This window comes from Pelophylax lessonae (genome assembly GCF_965119305.1).
Source record: "Pelophylax lessonae genome assembly, chromosome: 12".
In the NCBI taxonomy this organism is placed as follows: Eukaryota; Metazoa; Chordata; class Amphibia; order Anura; family Ranidae; genus Pelophylax; species Pelophylax lessonae.
In genome coordinates this window covers 179,807,811-179,826,318 of record NC_138779.1, presented here as the reverse complement: position 1 = coordinate 179,826,318, position 18,508 = coordinate 179,807,811, and the positions used below count along the sequence as shown (strand labels likewise).

Sequence of the window (18,508 nt, the reverse complement as noted above, 5' to 3'; positions counted from 1 at the left end):
ATATTACCGGGGAAAATAATCTTAGTAAGACTCACACCACCACACCAGACATCCAAACTGCGAGGTCAAGAAACAAATCCACCCCCATTATGCATGCAGCCCTTCTTCAAAAAGAAGATATTAACCAACAAAAGCTAAGGGCGTGAAAGAAATAGCATAGGAAAAGAGCTCCTCGCCCAGAGAAGGACAGTCCAGCAAAGGCAGGTCTGATATTCCTCCACGCCCTTATACAGACTGCTCGAGGCTCCCTGCCCTTCTCAAGACCCTGAATCTTCCCAACCTCACCCAGAATATCATACACGGACAACTATACTAATTAGAAAAAGTGTATCCAAATCAAAATCCCAGTGAGTCGGGAATGCCCCGTACACCCACTCTGCATAACTCATGTGATCGAGAAAGGGGATGCCTAGAGCCCTCCTCACCCTTTTATAAACCTCTATGTTAAAGGGACACTGGAGCAAAAAGTGGTCCATAGACTCCACTTTACCAACACACTCCACTCTAGGACAATCCCGATCATCCACAGGGTGATGCTTCAGGTTCCCTCTCACATAGAGCCTTCCATGGAAAGCGAGTCAGGCTTGATCCCTAAACTTCAAAGGGATTCTTCCCAAGTTAATTAAATGCAACCCATTCCTCATTACGGGGCCTGGGCAATCCCTTAAGGTCAGTGACACACTGAAAGCAGAGCTCAAAATCCTCTTATCCAGAAGCTTCCTGGGGAGGGACTTGATATCTCCCACTGTCAACTGCCACTGCCAAAGTATTTTCAGACACGGGGCAACATAAGGCGGGAGCTTGCCATGTCGGACTCTCAGACTTTTCACTGGCCCGCCATCTTCCCAGCATCACAGAAAAGGCCTAAACCAAGATTGAAAAATACCCACCCATCCCGGCGGGGTCTCTGCTAACATATTACCAAGATTGTATTTTAAAAAGAGCAGAGAAACTATAGGGTTGACCATTCCTAGACCACCCTCCCAACTGGACAGGTAAGTTACATTGCGTTTGATCAGGTTCAACCTATTTCCCCATAACAGTTGGAAAAAGCAGCTGTACACCCTTGCATAGAGAGATTCCGGCAAGATACAGACAAAGATGACATATAAAAAGATTGGGATTAGGTAAGTTTTAATCAAGTCAACCCTTTCCCTCAAGGAAAGTTTCCATTTCTTCCAGCTTGCTACTTTGGCATTGGCATTCAACAACCTGCTTTCCCATTTTCGATGACCATAGTCACCAGGACCAAATTTGATGCCCAACACTTTAAATTTCCTGCTGGGGCTCTGGGAAGGCATCCGGAAGTTCAAAGCATTCACCCTCCTCACCCATCCAGTAAACTTCACTCTTTTCATGATTGATTTTAGAGCCAGAAGGCTCAGTGTACTGCTCTATCAGAGAGACTACCTCCTGCGCCTCATCCATCCCAGAGATAATAACAGACACATCATCGGCATAGGCCATGACCTTCAAAGGTGGCACACCAGCAATGCCTAAAGGCACCCTGCACAATGATCCACCCTCTAACCTTCTTATGAAGGGGTCGATTGCATATAACAGGGGGCTCAAAGGACACCCCTGGCGCACACCAGAGCCAACCTCAAAAGGCCGTCCAACCCAACCATTAACAAGTGGGAAGCTCTCAGCCCTTTTATATAATGTTTTCAGCCAATCTATAAACCTCCCCTGCAGGCCGTATCTACCAAGTAGCAAATACAGGTACTCATGATTGACTTTTGCCTGATCCAATGCCAGCAAGTACTTTCTCCATCCAGCAGCCCTGCATCGCTCCAAAGCCTCCTGGACAGCTAAAACTGCTGAAAAGGTACTTCTGCCTTGGACCGAGCAGTGCTGATGATTGTATAACAAATCGCCTGCTACTGACGACAAGCGCCAAAAAAGAATCTTCGCCAAGATCTTTCTATTAACATCGAGAAGACTGATTGGGTGCCAGTTCTCAATTATTGAGGGGTCTTTACCTTTTGACAGAAGAATCACAGCGGATTGCGTCATGGAGGGAGGGAGAGTACCTTCTTCTAAACAGCTGTTATAAACCTCCGCTAAAAAGGGAGCCAGAATGGACTTAAAACACTTGTAAAATTCAGCTGTCAACCCATCTGGCCCAGGCTATTTTTTTGGTAGCCAGCTTCTCTATAGCACAAACTATCTCAACCGCTGAAATTGGTTCTGTCAAATCCATCAAAGGCAATGTACCATTTCCCAATCCTGGAGTAGAATCCAGAAAGCTTTCCATCCTGTCCCGACTAAGGTCCTTTCTTCCCAGAAGGTCTGCGTAATATGACCTGAAGATCTCCAGGATCCCTGATCTGGACTTCACCAGTGAACCCGTACTATCCCTCAGACCTATGACTGTCTTAACTGCTATGCCTTGCTTACAGTTCTGGTAAGGATCAGGCAAGTGATATTTCCCGTAATCTCTCTTCAGAACAAAGGAGGCATGCCGGTCGTATTGACACTTCCTAAGAAGAAGCTTTACCTCTGAGATCTCCCCTGGATCTCCTCCATACGAGACAAGACGATCAAGCTTCCTCCGCAAATGCTGGTAGGCAATATACATACCAAGCTGCTTCTTCTTACTTATGGCCTTGAAAAGTCCAATCGCCCTTTGTTTCACAAGCTCCCACCACTCTGACTTACTGCTGCAAAAGTCCAGAATAGAAACCTGCACCTGAAAAAAATCCTTAAAGGATTGTCTTACCTCTACATCTTCCAGGAGAGCCGAATTCAATTTCCAGGTACCCCTTCCCCTGGGTGGAGTGTCCGAGGCATTCAGAGTCACAGACAGCATACAGTGGTCAGAGAACTCCACCGCCCTCAACTCAGGAGCCGAGAAAGCAGAGTTCTCCTTTAAAAAAAAACCTGTCTATCCTACTCTGACTATTCCCTCTCTGAAACGTGAATCCCGTGCTGCCAGGGCAGTGCTTAATGTGCTCATCTACCAGGCCTGCTTGTCTAACCATATCTCTAAGAAAAACGCTATAATAACCCAGCCTGTCTATGGAGCCTCTCCTGTCTTCCGGCCTAATTATGGTGTTAAAGTTACCTCCAAAGACAACCTGCTGGGATGTAAAAAGGAAGGGCTTGATCTTTGTGAGGAGGCATTTCCTGTCCCATTTTGACTGCGGCCCATAGATATTGATCAGGCGCAGGTCAAGCCCCCTAACAGAGATGTCTAAGACCATGCATCTCCCCATTTCTACCTCAATTACCCGCCGGCACGTTACCATATCGGTTTTAAAAAGAACCGCAACTCCGCTGCAAGGCTCAGCCGCAAGAGACCAAAAGGAGGGACCGCATCTCCACTCCCTTTTTGCTAGATGGACATCGGCCAAAGTATGGAGCCAGGTCTCTTGCAAAAATAAAATCTCAGCATCAAACTCACTGAGCAAAAATAGGGCAATATCACGATCTCTTGCAGATTTCACGCTGGCGACATTAATGGTCGCCACCTTTATCAGAGCGGGAACTGCCATCAGGATGATTGGGGTAGTCGTTTCTTAACCTCTACCACACTCTCATCACTCAAAACAGCTCTTTTTACACTATGTGACTCCCCCTCATCCATAGATGATAAAGAAATGGATAAATCGGATACTAACTCCTCCCCTGATAAAACAGAAAATGTGTTGCCAAGAGTAACCTCTCCTGGGCCTGACTGTAGGGATGAAATGACGGCTTTACTGGTCTTCCTCTTTTTCTTATTATTCCTCCTTGTCCTCTCCCACCCCTCATCATCCGAATCCTCCTCAACAGAGGGTGAGACATGGGACATGGACACCCCTCCCTCAACCCCATCGACCCCACCACCATCCAGCACCCCTGCACCCTCTTGGCCACGTTTGCGGTGTCGAGAGACAGGGACTGGAGGTGGAGTAGGCCGAGGGGGAAGATCCACTATACCCTCCCCCCCTGCAGCTTCCGCTAGTCTGGAGGATCTACGCACAGTAGATGTAGGAACAACAACAGGAGGGACAGACTCAGGGACCACATCACCAGGGGAAACAAAATCTGACACAACAGACACAGGAAGGACAGACTCAGGGACCACCTCACTAGGGGAAACAGAATCTGACACAACAGACACAGGAGGGGCAGCAACAATTTCCTCTCTAACTTCAGCTGCTTCATCTTCTTTATCAAGCCTCTGCAGCTCAGTCTCCAATCCTGGCAGGTTATGCAGTGCCTCTGGGCACTGGCTATATGGATGACCCCGCTGCTGGCACAAATTGCACCGAATCTGGCCAAATGGCCTAAATCCTGGCACAGTGAGCACTTCTTGTGGGTGCAGGACGATGCAAAGTGGCCTTTATCACCACATTTATTACACACCTTAGGCTGACCTTGGTAGAAAATGGTCAGCCTATCCCTACCCAGAAAGGCTGAGTAGGGAAGGTGCTGAACTACATTGCCCAGCACCCCCAATTTTAGTGACACTGTCCAGGCCCCTGTCCATATCCCATGCTCATCAAGGACCTTCCGCAGTGGAGTGAGGACCTCGCCATACTAATAAATCAGCCTCTGATATGGACTCATTACGCACCAAGATCGTCACCGATTTTATCAGAGGCTGTCTTGAAATCACCTTTGGCACCAAACCACTCCACTGCTGAAGGCTCTTGCACCTCCTAAATCTCTCCCAAAAGAGATCCAAACTCTCAGGTTTCACAAACGATAAATCAAATTCATAAATTCCCACCGGGCAAATCAAAGCAAAAATATCGCAAGCTTTAAACCCCATTTCCAAAACCAATTTGGCCACTCTCCCCCTTACTGGTGGCGTTCCATCCCCCTCCCACCGCAACTGAACCACATTCCTCCTCCTATACCCACTAACCAGCCCCCCACCAAACCTCCCTGAATTGTAATTATTAACAGAATCCCCACCACCCACCCTGGTGCGACTCCCCAAAACTGAAGCATAGCTTCCTATATTCCTTGCAGCAGAAAATCCATCAGTTTGTTTTGAAACATCCGACACAGACTTAGCAGATAACAATTGTACAGATTCGGGATTGGTCTGCACAATCGATAAATCCTGCCTCTGCTGAGCAGGAGGAGAAATGTCATTTTTATTTTTCACAGCAAAATTAACCCCTTCACCACCACCCACCACATCTAATGCTTTAGCAATATTACTGCTGTCATTTTCTGTCACATTTATAGTTCCTGCTGTCTTCACAACAGTTTCTATACTCACTACTGTACTCATAATGATTTCACCTTCAACAGGCATCTTCCCCTCCACCAGAACAGGACTTTCAGCTGAGAATTATGAAGGCTGCTCCAAAACAGCAACAGAAGAAACATTACTGACAGAGACTTCCATGGCTGCCTCCATTGCACATGGTGCACTGTGCTGAGCCCCTCCCCCACCAGCAATCAGCCCTGGAACACAGGGAAGCTCAGCTGAAAGTAATGCAAATTCTTTGGAGCTTGCAGCCAACTTTTCACATGCAAGTGTAGAGGCACTACTGGTCTCAGCAGACACATTACCAGAAAAAAATGTATCAGCAGTGTTTGCTGCAGGCCCATCTGCCTTCCACTGATGGTCCAAAGGCATCTCTGTTAGGGGTTTTCCTTCCATGTCTGTAGAGGGATTTTTCACAGCAGAATCTCCAACAGGCAGCTGTTTGCAGATCACCCTTTACCTGGGACACCATCCATCACAGCAGGGGGGGCAGAGATGTTAGAAGGCAGCATGGTGTACTGCGATTTTTCCACCATTACCGGCTCAGCTGGTCTGTACCTCCTCTGCCCATCCTCAGGGACTTCTGAAGGGTCATCAGTAAATGCAAACTTGTTTGCTGTTAGGGGTGACTCCATCTGCTGGATGAAAGTCAGGGATCCATTTTCACTCTCAACCCCCTGGCTGGTAGCCGCTGGCGATTCCCAGTCCTGATATGGGGGGAGAAGTGCAGAGGCAGATGGAGCCGAGTCATCCCTTACCTGAGGCTGCTGATCCATGGAACTTGCTGGTGTCTGGCTGGCAAATCTCCTTTCATTATTTAATTTTTCTGCAAAAGCTCCACTCCTGTCTTTCAGCTTTTCCAAAAATAAAGATTGCTTCTTTACTTTCTCCTCCATTCGCTGTAATTCCGGCTTCATGGCCAAACGATTCTTACTCCAGGCTTGGCAGTACTTGGCTCTGAAGTTTTTATGTTCAGCTTTCAAACATTTCAGTTTCTCCTCAACCCGAAAACGATCAATGATCTTCTGTCTGTAGCCATCCACATCCTCACCAGGGCCTGGACCCACAGTAAGGTCCTCCACCCACAGTCAGGTCCTCCACCTCCTCCTCACTAGGCCCTGTCAGGGGGATCCCTCCCAGGGCCTCCCCCAGGATCAGGCATTGTTCCTGGGCCAAGCTAGCAGGCAAGGCCCAGGCTTGAAAAAAGGCTGGTTCTCAGAGAGAGCTCCTTGGGTGTGTCCTCTTCCTTCTTCCCACTGACCACCAATGTAAGGGGCATTCTTCCCACTGACCACCAATGTATTGGGCTTTTTTCCCACTGATCACCAATGTAAGGAGCATTCTTCCCACTGACCACCAATGTAAGGAGCATTCTCTCCCCTGACCACCAATGTAAGGAGCATTCTCTCCCCTGACCACCAATGTAAGGAGCATTCTTTCCGCTGACCACCAATGTATTGGGCTTTCTTCCCACTGACCACCAATGTAAGGAGCATTCTTCTCACTGGCCAACAATGTAAGGAGCATTCTTCTCACTGACCACCAATGTAAGGGGCATTCTTCCTACTGACAACCAATGTAAGTGGCGTTCTACCCACTGACCACCAATGCATTGGGCTTTCTTCCCACTGATCACCAATGTAAGGAACATTCTTCCCACTGACTACCAAAGTAAGGAGCATTCTTCCCACTAACCACCAATGTAAGGAGCATTCTTTCCGCTGACCACCAATGTATTGGGCTTTCTTCCCACTGACCCTGAATGTAAGGAGCATTCTTCCCACTGACCACCAATGTAAGGGGCATTCTTCCTACTGACCACCAATGTAAGTGGCGTTCTACCCACTGACCACCAATGTATTGGGCTTTCTTCCCACTGATCACCAATGTAAGGAACATTCTTCCCACTGACTACCAAAGTAAGGAGCATTCTTCCCACTAACCACCAATGTAAGGAGCATTCTTCTCACTGATCACCAATGTAAGGAGCATTCTTTCCACTGACCACCAATGTATTGGGCTTTCTTCCCACTGACCGTGAATGTAAGGAGCATTCTTCCTATTGATCACCAATTTAAGAAGCATTCTTCCCAAAAACCAATATAGGGAGCAATCTGCCCACTGACCACCAATGTAAGGAGCATTTTTCTCACTGACTACCAATGTAAGGAGCATTCTTCTCACTGACCACCAATGTAAGGAGCATTCTTCTCACTGTCCACTAGGGATTGGCTCAGGAGTGTTTGAATCCTAGTCCCATCCCACCTCTGCAATCCTGCCAGGAAGCCGTCACTGCACTCTGCCAATCATGAGCAGCGTGTGTGCAGTATGTGTAGCTACGGGCTGGAAAATGTCTCGCTGCCTATGATTGGTGGTGTGCAGTGATGGCTTCCTGGCGGGATTGCTCAGATGGGTTGGGACTAGGATTTCAACGCGCCTGAGCCCATCCCTACTGACCACCAATGTAAGGAGAATTCTTCACACAGACTACCAGTGTAAGGAGCATTCTTCGCACTGACCATCATGATAAAATAACAGTGAACTGTAGACATTGAATTTATTAGCAGGGGAGACCAAAAAGTTATTTCAAGAGTTCCATGTTAAAAAGGTTGAGAAAGGCCGTTCTGTAGAGTATGGACCAACATTACAAGGCTGATTTCACTGGGGTGTGGTATCCCAGTGTAAAGACAGAATGAAGGTAATTAAACTAGTTGCACTTATCACACAATATATGTAAAAAATACACATACAGTATTTGGTAAAACATTTATTGATTGTACTGTAAATCGATGTACTGTTTCCATTTATTTTGGTTTTGACAAGCACATGTTACACAGTATAAGGTACCCTGGCAGCACAGCACTTAAAGAGGTCCATCCGAGAATCACCATTTGTAGAAATCTGAATGTTCACTTGTAATCAGGAGGGGGTAACAATTAATTAGTGCAGATTATCCAGGAGCATAGGGAACACTAAAGTCAGTCCCATTTTCTAAAGCAATATACTGTATATAAGTATAGATGTCATATTGACGCCCCATCATGACACCTTACACTTACAGTGCATCCGGAAAGTATTCACAGCGCTTTACTTTTTCCACATTTTGTTATGTTACAGCCTTATTCTAAAATAGATTAAATTAAATATTTTCCTCAAAATCCTACAAACAATACCCCATAATGACAATGTGAAAAAAGTTTGATTAAAATCTTTGCAAATTTTTTTAAAAATGAAAAAACTAAAAAAAAATCACATGTACATAACTATTCACAGCCTTTGCCATGACACTCAAAATTTAGCTCATGTGCATCCTGTTTCCACTGATTATCCTTGAGATGTTTCTACAACTTGATTGGAGCCCACCTGTGGTAAATTCAGTTGATTGGACATGATTTGGAAAGGCATACACCTGTCTATATAAGGTCCCACAGTTAACATGCATGTCAGAGCACAAACCAAGCCATGAAGTCCAAGGAATTGTCTGTAGACCTCCGAGACAGGATTGGTTGGAGGCACAGATCTGGGGAAGGGTACAGAAAAATTTCTGCAGCATTGAAGGTCCCAATGAGCACAGTGGTCCTCATCATCCGTAAATGGAAGAGCGGGCCGCTCGGCCAAACTGAGCAATCTGGAGAGAAGGGCCTTAGTCAGGGAGGTGACCAAGAACCCGATGGTCACTCTGGCAGAGCTCCAGCAGAAGAACAACCATCTCTGTAGCACTCCACCAATCAGGCCTGTATGGCAGAATGACCAGACAGAAGCCACTCCTCAGTAAAAGGCATGCCTGGAGTTTGCCAAAAGGCACCTGAAGGACTCTCAGACCATGAGAAACAAAATTCTCTGGTCCAATAAAAGAAAGATTGAACTCTTTGGCCTAAATGGCAAGCGTCATGTCTGGAGGAAACCAGGCACCGCTCATCACCTGGCCAATACCATCCCTTCAGTGAAGCATGGCGGTGGCAGCATCATGCTGTGGAGATGTTTTTTTGGCAGGAACTGAGAGATCAGTCAGGATTGAGGGAAAGGTGAATGCAGCAATGTGAAGGTTCATCTTCCAACAGGACAACGACCCTAAGCACATAGCCAAGATGCTATGGGACAACTCTGTGAATGTTCTTGAGTGGCCTAGCCAGAGCCCAGACTTGAACCCGATTGAACATTTTCAGGGAGATATGAAAATGGCTGTGCATCAATGCTCCCCACCTAACCTGATGAAGCTTAAGAGGTCCTGCAAAGAAGAAAGGAAGAAAATGCCCAAAAATAGGTGTGTCAAGCTTGTAGCATCGTACTCAAAAAGACTTAAGGCTGTAATTGGTGCCAAAGGTGCTTCAACAAAGTAATGAGCAAAGGCTGTGAATACTTATGTACATGGGATTTTTTTAACGTTTTTAATTTTTAATAAACTTGCAAAGACTTTAAGTAAACTTCTTTCACGTTGTCATTATGAAGCATTGTTTGTAAAAATTTGGGGAAGATAATGAATTGAATCCATTTTGTAATAAGGTTGTAACATACCAAAATGTAGAAAAAGTGAAGCGATGTGAAAACCTTCCGGATGCACTGTAAGGGTGTTCTCAGTCCTCCAGGTGAAAAAAAAAATCCTGAGGGAGGCAGTGTCAAAGAATAGGTCACTTTTGCAGAATAAACAAGGTTATATTTTAAAGTGTTACTAAACCCAGTCCCTGCATTCACAATATCTGGCCTCCCACAGTACACAGACCATAAAAATGCAATTATTTTAGTAAATATAAATTGCTAAATAGTACTTCTTCTCATTAGCAGTATACAGCAGTCTTGTGACTTCTATCAGTGTCTGATTAAAGCTTGTAGGAGGAGTTTTCGTTCTACTCTGACTGTCCTATGAGGCTGCAGGACCCCTGACCCTCTGTCTGGACAGTGCTGATTGGCCGTGTGCTGATCACATGCACCCTCCCAAGAAAAAAAAAAACTCTAGCAATACACACCAAACTGTGCATGTGCAGAGTGACTCAAAGGGCTCTGTCTTATCAGGAAATGGATTGGGGACAGCAGAAGAAGAGGAGGCTCAAAGAAGACAGGATCAAACAGCCTTTTTACACAAAGCAGATGATTAACCCCTTAGGTTCCATAGGGAGTATACCAAGCTTGCTTTACTGCATATACACACTGATTTTACTGTTGTGGGCTTAGTAACACTTTAAGCTCTGGTAGGGGAAAGTGAAGGGGAGGGGGTGTTATTTATCCACTTGAAAATTTTGAACAGACATTTTTAGGGCACATCTGATTCCCAGCTCCTCTCCCTCTGTCACTACCCCTGTGCTACTGTCATTGTTGATTACCAGCTGGGCATAAGAGATGCATCCTAAAAACCTTTTCTTTTTTTTTTGCAGGTAAATTCCAAAAAAAATTGTAATTTAATGCAGATTTTTATTTTTTTTTTGTTACTCCTATATTTTTTTTACTATTATTATTTATTTGTTTTTGTATTCATTAGTTTTGGTACTTTTTTTCAGTGTCGTATAACAAAAAAAAAAAAATGTGCAAAGTTAAAAAAAAAAAAAAAATACCTTTTGTCATTTGCAAATAAGTTGACAAGTTTTGTATCAGGAACACTTTTTTAGTGTTATTTTACACAGGACAAATTATAGATTAAAATGTTTACTTTTTATTTACAGCAAAACTACTTAACAAAAAACAATCAATGGTCAAATATCTATCTATAAGTTCCATAGATAATAAAATAAGTTTTTAAAACAACTGCCAAAAAAAGCCTAGCTCCCCCAATCAACCCCCCCCCCCCCCAAAAAAAAACACTACATATATTACTTTGTTATCCTAAGTAATGAAAAGTTATTGCCAAATAAACAGGCCGATGGCAAAAATTGAAAAAAAAAAATGCTCTGGCCCATTAGAAATATACAGGTACAAGAGCTGAAGTGGTTAAAAACACAATTGCCCAGAACTGGGTGTCAATGTCTGCATATCAGCTAGTCTGATTGTTCATTTTTTTTATGACTGTTGAATTGTTTCTTCCACCTTCTCACCATAGTCCTTTAGCTTAGAATACTGTTCCTCCCAATAGAGTGTAATAATTCAAGTTGCAAAGCAGCAAAGAACATATGTGCCTTGACCACAGTTAAATGTGTTGTTATACAACATACATGACATGGATACTTAGGGATGTTCATTATTAAAAAGTGCCATATAAGTTTGTCCATCAAAACATTATGTAAATTTGTTCTGTGCAAATGGGGCAACATCGAATGTTCTCAGGCTATATTCGTTGCACATCAAGACTATGTAAATAGGGCGGTGGTCTCCAAACTGCGGCCCAGGGGCCAGATGCGGCCCTTTGCTTGCTTTTATCCGGCCCTTGGGGGCACTATTTCATCTATTCATACCAACAATGGGGCACAATTCCCCTCACTGACACCAAAGAGGGGGCACAATTCCTCCCAATGACTCGAACAATGAGAACAATTCCTCCCAATGACACCATTTAATAAAGCACAATTCCTCCCAATGACACAAGCAATGGAGTACAATTCATCCCACCGATGCCAATGATGGGGCACAACTGCTACCACTGAAACTAATGATGGGGAATTTTTTTTTCTTCCAACTTACGTTGGGATCTTTTCTACTTGCAATAACCACAGTCCGGCCCTTCTAAACTCTGAAGGACCGTAAACTGGCCCTTTGTTTAGAAAGTTTGGAGACCTCTGAATTAGGGTATATTTAGCGCAGCACCCTCCTAGGTAAGTGCTAGGAAAACACATTTGATGGCTCTTTCTGCTTATCAGGAGAGCCTGATCTGTTAGTTTTGCCTGTCACATGTTTCCAGGTGTGATTTATTGGGTCTAAAGTGGGGTACACACTAGTAGAAATTCTGCTGAAAATTCCCGTCCGAGGTAAAATCGTACGTAAAATCGGATAGTGTGTTCACAACTTTCAGCAGCCGATGCCGACATTTTCAACAAAAAAAAAAACGGAGGGACAAACACCAAAATTTTTATCTTCCTTCCCCAGCACGACCAATTTTCGTTTAATGTGTATGCAGTACGTGGATATGAAGGACCGTGCATGATCTGAAGTTGCTGACAACCCGGAACTCTAGGAACAAATGTCCAAAAAAAAAATAAAAAATCGGACGAGAAAATTTTGTGAACATTATGCACTGTCAACTAAAAACGGTTATGACCGCTGAGCATGAGAGAGAAAATTTGGAGGATATTTCGTCCGATTTTCGTCAAGTGTGAACGAGCCTTAAGGGAGTCTCCCCACTGTATCCAATAAGGCAGTGGTCCTCAACTCCGGTCCTCAGGGCCCACTAACAGGCCAGATTTTAGGTATTACCATGGGGAGATGCAGACTAGAGTACTGCAATCACTGAGCAGCAAATTATATCACCTGGGATGTATTTCAGTTATCTTGCAAACCTGGCCTGTTAGTGGGCCCTGAGGACCAGGGTTGAGGACCAAGGCAATAAGGGATCTTGTTGGAAAGTGGAGGAAACCTAACTAATAGCACACCAGGGTTTATGACTGCTGTCCCAGTGGGCGGGCATTGCTGCAATGCATTCTGGGATTGGGAATAAATCCTGAAGGAAGCATGTGACAGGGTGCCTTTTGGCGGGAGCAAAGTCCCAGGAGGAGGTGGACGGCTGTCTCGCCTCCTGAAAATGTGAGGAAGGTGGTTCAGGCAGTCGGTCTATGAACCAGGTGTGGAGCTGAGCTGCAGAGGATCCAGTGCGCTGACCAGTGGAGCTGTTGGGCAGAACTCTTTGGGAAAAACAGTATCGCGAGTACTGAGGGATCTGCCTAAGGGTCTGCCTAGGAGAGGAGACCACTCCAGAGAAGTCAGGGGGTCAAGGAGCCAGCTCACACAGGAGTGTAATAGTAAAGGGGGTGCCAAGTAGTTGACCCTGAAGATTAGGGACAAAGGGGGTGCCAGGAAGGACCTTGAAGTTGTACAGCAGTGCAGTCTACCTCAGAATACAGCTTGCCTTAGGATGCCATTTACCTCAGGAAGCTTATCTAAATCCTTTCACAGCCAACGGCTAAGTGAAGCAGGGGCCTAGCCGTGAGTAGCTCAATTCAGTGTAACTCAGCGTTACTCAGCCTTACTCAGCGTTAACCAGCATTATTCAAGACATCCCTGCCTATTGTGCATAGTTCACTTAAGTTGGAGTATCCGACTCATACCCTTCTCCTATCCCAGTTCCAAATAAAACATAAAAACCAAAGATACTGGACTGTTTCTTGCCTGAGGTAAAACACTTAAAAAAAAGGGCCAGACTTTTCTAGTGTTGCTAATGGTAACCCAGGGGAACCCGTAACCAGCAGCTCCCATGGGAGTAATGCTGCATTAGCATTATGTCCACTAGATGGCCCTGGTTATCCAAGCTAAAGAGTGTATTCCTCAGCTCCATCTATAGGCCATAATATGATATTTTCCGCATTCACATTTTTGCATTGAATGTAGCCTGAGAACATTTGATTTTGCCCCATTCGCACATAACATATTTACACGCAGTTTTGATGGATGAACAGCAATGCAAATTTTTTTTTTTTTTTTATCAATACACCCCTTAGTGTCTTTTGTACTTTTTTAAACAACATTTGCAATGTCAACATTTAAAAACTACTGAAGGTAAGCTAAAGGGATCATTTCACGCAGACATTTTGTTTACATCAGTAGCTAAAGGAGGCTTCCTGGCTGTCCTTTACACACATGCAGGTCGAAGTTTAAGGTTCATGAAATATACTGATTCCAATTTCCTGTTTCAAATCGACCCAAGGCACCGAGGTCTGCTTTTGTCTGCTAAGCGCAGTCCATCCGTTCTTCAAACTCCTTCAGGAAATGTAGTATATCACTTGTGCTACGCAGAGAGGAGGACAGCGAGTCAGAGATCTGCAAGTTGATCTCGTTGCTGCGTAGTGATGAGGCTCCGGCGCTGTAACTCAGCTCATGAAGTATCTGCATTGATATCGGTGTGATCTAGGAAACAATGAACATTTCAATATAAATTTGGAATTATGGGGGACATAGATAAGAAGAAAAAACTTGACAGGGGATCGAATCCTTCCATGCTCCATCCAAAACTAAAGAAAAAAGATTTAGGCCTCAAGCACACTTTATCAAAACGCCAGTAGAAAGCTGTAGCCGTAGGAGTTTCTTCTGCTTTTTTTCAGCAGTGTTTTTTAGCAAAACTTTACTCCCACAAAAGCTTATGGCTCAAAAATGCTGATAAATGCAGAATAGCTGTGTTTTTCAGCGTTTTTTTTTGGAGTTGGAGTGTTATTACTAAAAAAACTCCTATCAAAACCCACTTGTTTTCTAGCCAGAAAACACCCCTGCTAAAAACTGCTAATAACGGCCTATGTGTGCATGGACATTTACAGTATCTCACAAAAGTGAGTACACCCCTCACATTTTTGTAAATATTTTATTATATCTTTTCATGTGACAACAATGAAGAAATTACACTTTGCTACAATGTAAAGTAGAGAGTGTACAGCTTGTATAAAAGTGTAAATTTGCTGTCCCCTCAAAATAACTCAACACACAGCCATTAATGTCTAAACCGCTGGCAACAAAAGAGTACACCCCTAAGTGGAAATGTCAAAATTTTGTGTGGCCACCATTATTTTCCAGCACTGCCTTAACCCTCTTGCGCATGGAGTTCACCAGAGCTTCACAGGTTGCCACTGGAGTCCTCTTCCACTCCTCCATGATGACATCGCGGAGCTGGTGGATGTTAGAAACCTTGTGCTCCTCCACCTTCTGTTTCAGGATGCCCCACAGATACTCAATAGGGTTTGGGTGTGGAGACATGCTTGGCCAGTCCATCACCTTTACCCTCAGCTTCTTTAGCAAGGCAGTGGTTGCCTTGGAAGTGTGTTTGGGGTCGTTATCATGTTGGAATACTGCCCTGCAGCCCAGTCTCCGAAGGGAGGGGATCATGCTCTGCTTCAGTATGTCACAGTACATGTTGGCATTCATGGTTCCCTCAATGAACTGTAGCTCCTCAGAACAGCACTCATGCAGCCCCAGACCATGACACTCCCACCACCACGCTTGACTGTAGGCAAGACACACTTGTCTTTGTACTCCTTACCTGGTTGCCACCAAACACGCTTGACACCATCTGAACCAAATAAGGTTATCTTGGACTCATCAGACCACAGGACATGGTTCCAGTAATCCATGTCCTCAGTCTGCTTGTCTTCAGCAAACTGTTTGCAGGCTTTCTTGTGCATCATCTTTAGAAGAGGCTTCCTTCTGGGACGACAGCCATGCAGACCAATTTCATGCAGTGTGCGGCGTATGGTCTGAGCACTGACTGGCTGACCCCCCCCCCCCCCACCCCTTCAGCCTCTGCAGCAATGCTGGCAGCACTCATACATCTATTTTCCAAAGACAACCTCTGGATATGACGCCGAGCACGTGCACTCAACTTCTTTGGTCTACCATGGCGAGGCCTGTACTGAGTGGAACCTGTCCTGTTAAACCACTGTATGGTCTTGGCCACCGTGCTGCAGCTCAGTTTCAGGGTCTTGGCAATCTTCTTATAGCCAAGGCCATCTTTATGTAGAGCAACAATTCTTTTTTTCAGTTCCCCAGAAAGTTCTTTGCCATGAGGTGCCATGTTGAACTTCCAGTGACCAGTATGAGAGACTGATAACACCAAATATAACACACCTGCTCCCTATTCACACCTGAGACCTTGTAACACTAACCAGTCACATGACATCGGGGAGGGAAAATGGCTAATTGGGTCCAATTTGGACATTTTTACTTAGGGGTGTACTCACTTTTGTTGCCAGCGGTTTAGACATTAATGGCTGTGTGTTGAGTTATTATAAGGGGACAGCAAATTTACACTGTTATACAAGCTGTACACTCACTACTTTACATTGTAGCAAAGTGTAATTGCTTCATTGTTGTCACATCTTTTCTACAAAAGATAGAATAAAATATTTAGAAAAATGTGAGGGGTGTACTCTTGTGAGATACTGTAGGATAACATGCTGGGGAGTTTTGTGGGTGCAGAAAAAAGCATCTGAAGCCAAAAACAGCAGCTGTAAAAATGTCCAGTGTGCATGAGGCCTTACGCTGGGTTCACACTATTGCAAATTGAATGCGTGTTTCCCCGTATCCAATTCACATGTCAGGAGATTGTGACCATCTCTATTTGGAGTCGGTTCACATATCTCCCGAGCAGCTCCAGTGCGAATTGCACAGTCCTACAGTCTTGTGTGTCTTCTGGTCTGTTTCAGGTCCGAATTCAGCCAACAATTTGGGCTGAAATCAGATCTGAAACAGTGAACAGAGACGCACCAGACCCCTGCTGTGAGCCGCTCTGTGCGGCAGCGTGAACCCAGCCAAGTCATACATCAGTAAAGATAAGATATCAGCCACACAGGGAATGTATTGTTTTCAGAGAGTCAGCCGACTCCTAGAATTGCATTATTAGGAGGTACAGTAAAGCACAACAACCGTGTAGTACTAAAGCAAGAAGCAGAGCCATCATGTAAATTTAGCTGATATAGTTTCTCCCATGTACATATGCAATTCCAACTATTACACAGTGTTGGAAGCTCTGAAGAAAACTGACGTTCGGTCAGTGAAACGCATCAGCGTTGGCGTCAATTGCCCACACATGCTGAATCTGCCTTCTCCGTAATCCTCGGACTTATGCACGGCGGCTTCCTCGCTGTTCCCCCGCCTCTACACTCGCTGCGCTGGACATGACGTCAGGCCGATGCTAACGGACCTGCACGCCTACACCAGGAAGCTGGCTGAGTGAGCGCGGTAGGAAAACGCTGGAGGAGGAACGCCACTGCCGGCAGACTCCACACACAGAGGTATGGACATTCATTAAACTCAGCTTTGACACATTAGCTCGAGATCCGTACAAACATCGCAGATGATTCCTGTTTCACCCCTTGAACTTGTGCATCTTTCACCAATGGCCACACCACTCTCCTGTACATAATGCCCACTGTCATACCCTCCACATCCATCTTATATACATACTGCTTACTGTCATATCCTCCACACTCCTCTCCTGTACATACTGCTCACTGTCTTAACCTCCGCACTCCTCTACAATACATACTGCCCACCATCTCACCCTCCATATTCCTCTCCTGTACATACTGCCTACTGTCATACCCTCCACACTCCTCTCCTGTACATACTGCTCACTGTCATACCCTCCACACTCCTCTCCTGTACATACTGCTCACTGTCATACCCTCCACACTCCTCTCCTGTACATACTGCCCATTGTCATACTCTCCACACTCCTCTCCTGTATATACTTCTCACTGTCTTGCCCTTCAAACTCCTCTCCTGTACATACAGCTTACTGTAATACCCTCCACACTCCTCTCGTGTACATACTGCCCACTGTCTTACCCTCCACACTCCTCTACAATACATACTGCCCACCGTCTCACCCTACATATTCCTCTTCTGTACATATTGCTTACTGTCTTACCCTCCACACTCTTCTCCTACACATACTGTCCACTGTCATACCCTCCACACGCCTCTCCTGTTCCTCCTGCTCACTGTCTCACCCTCCACTCTCCTCTCCTGTATGTACTGCCCACTGTCATACTCTCCACACACCTCTCCTGTACATACTGCCTACTGTCATACCCTCCACACTCCTCTCCTTTACATAATGCCCACTGTCTTACCCTCCACACTCCTCTACAGTACATACTGTCCATCGTCTCACCCTCTATATTCCTCTTCTGTACATATTGCTTACTGTCTTACCCTCCACACTCTTCTCCTACACATACTGTCCACTGTCATACCTTCCACACTCCTCTCCTGTACATACTGCCTAATAACATACCCTCCATACTCCTCTCCTGTTCATACTGCTCACTGTCATACCCTGCACACTACCATACCTTCTGCACATACTGTTTACCATCATACCCCTCACACTCCTCTCCCTCTCTTGCACAAACTGTTCACTTTTATACCCTCCATACTTCTCCCCTATGCTTCTTATGCAGTTCTTAACCACTTAAGCCCCGGAGGATTTTCCTGCTAAAAGACCAGGGGGTATTTTGCGATTCGGCACTGCGTGACTTTAACGGACAATTGCGCGGTCGTGCGACGCTGTACCTAAACGAATTTGACGTCCTTTTTTTCCCACAAACAGAGCTTTCTTTTGGTGGTATTTGATCACCTGTGCGATTTTTTGATCACGCGCTATAAACAAAAAAAGAGCGACAATTTTGCAAAAATAGCAATATTTTTCACATTTTTTTATATGAAATTCCCCCA

At 45.1% G+C, this 18,508-nt stretch overlaps 1 protein-coding gene across 1 annotated transcript in view; it reads right to left on the bottom strand.

Moving 5' to 3' along the window:
* Positions 1-18,508, bottom strand: part of LOC309568316 (uncharacterized protein) — a 240,500-nt gene that overhangs the window by 67,149 nt on the left and 154,843 nt on the right. Inside the window, exons 12-13 of the mRNA XM_082273980.1 lie at positions 14,023-14,191; positions 5,971-6,269 (exon numbers count right to left, since the gene is read on the bottom strand). Coding sequence (XP_082130106.1) covers positions 5,971-6,269; positions 14,023-14,191 — 468 coding nt within the window. The remainder of the gene's footprint in view (positions 1-5,970; positions 6,270-14,022; positions 14,192-18,508) is intronic.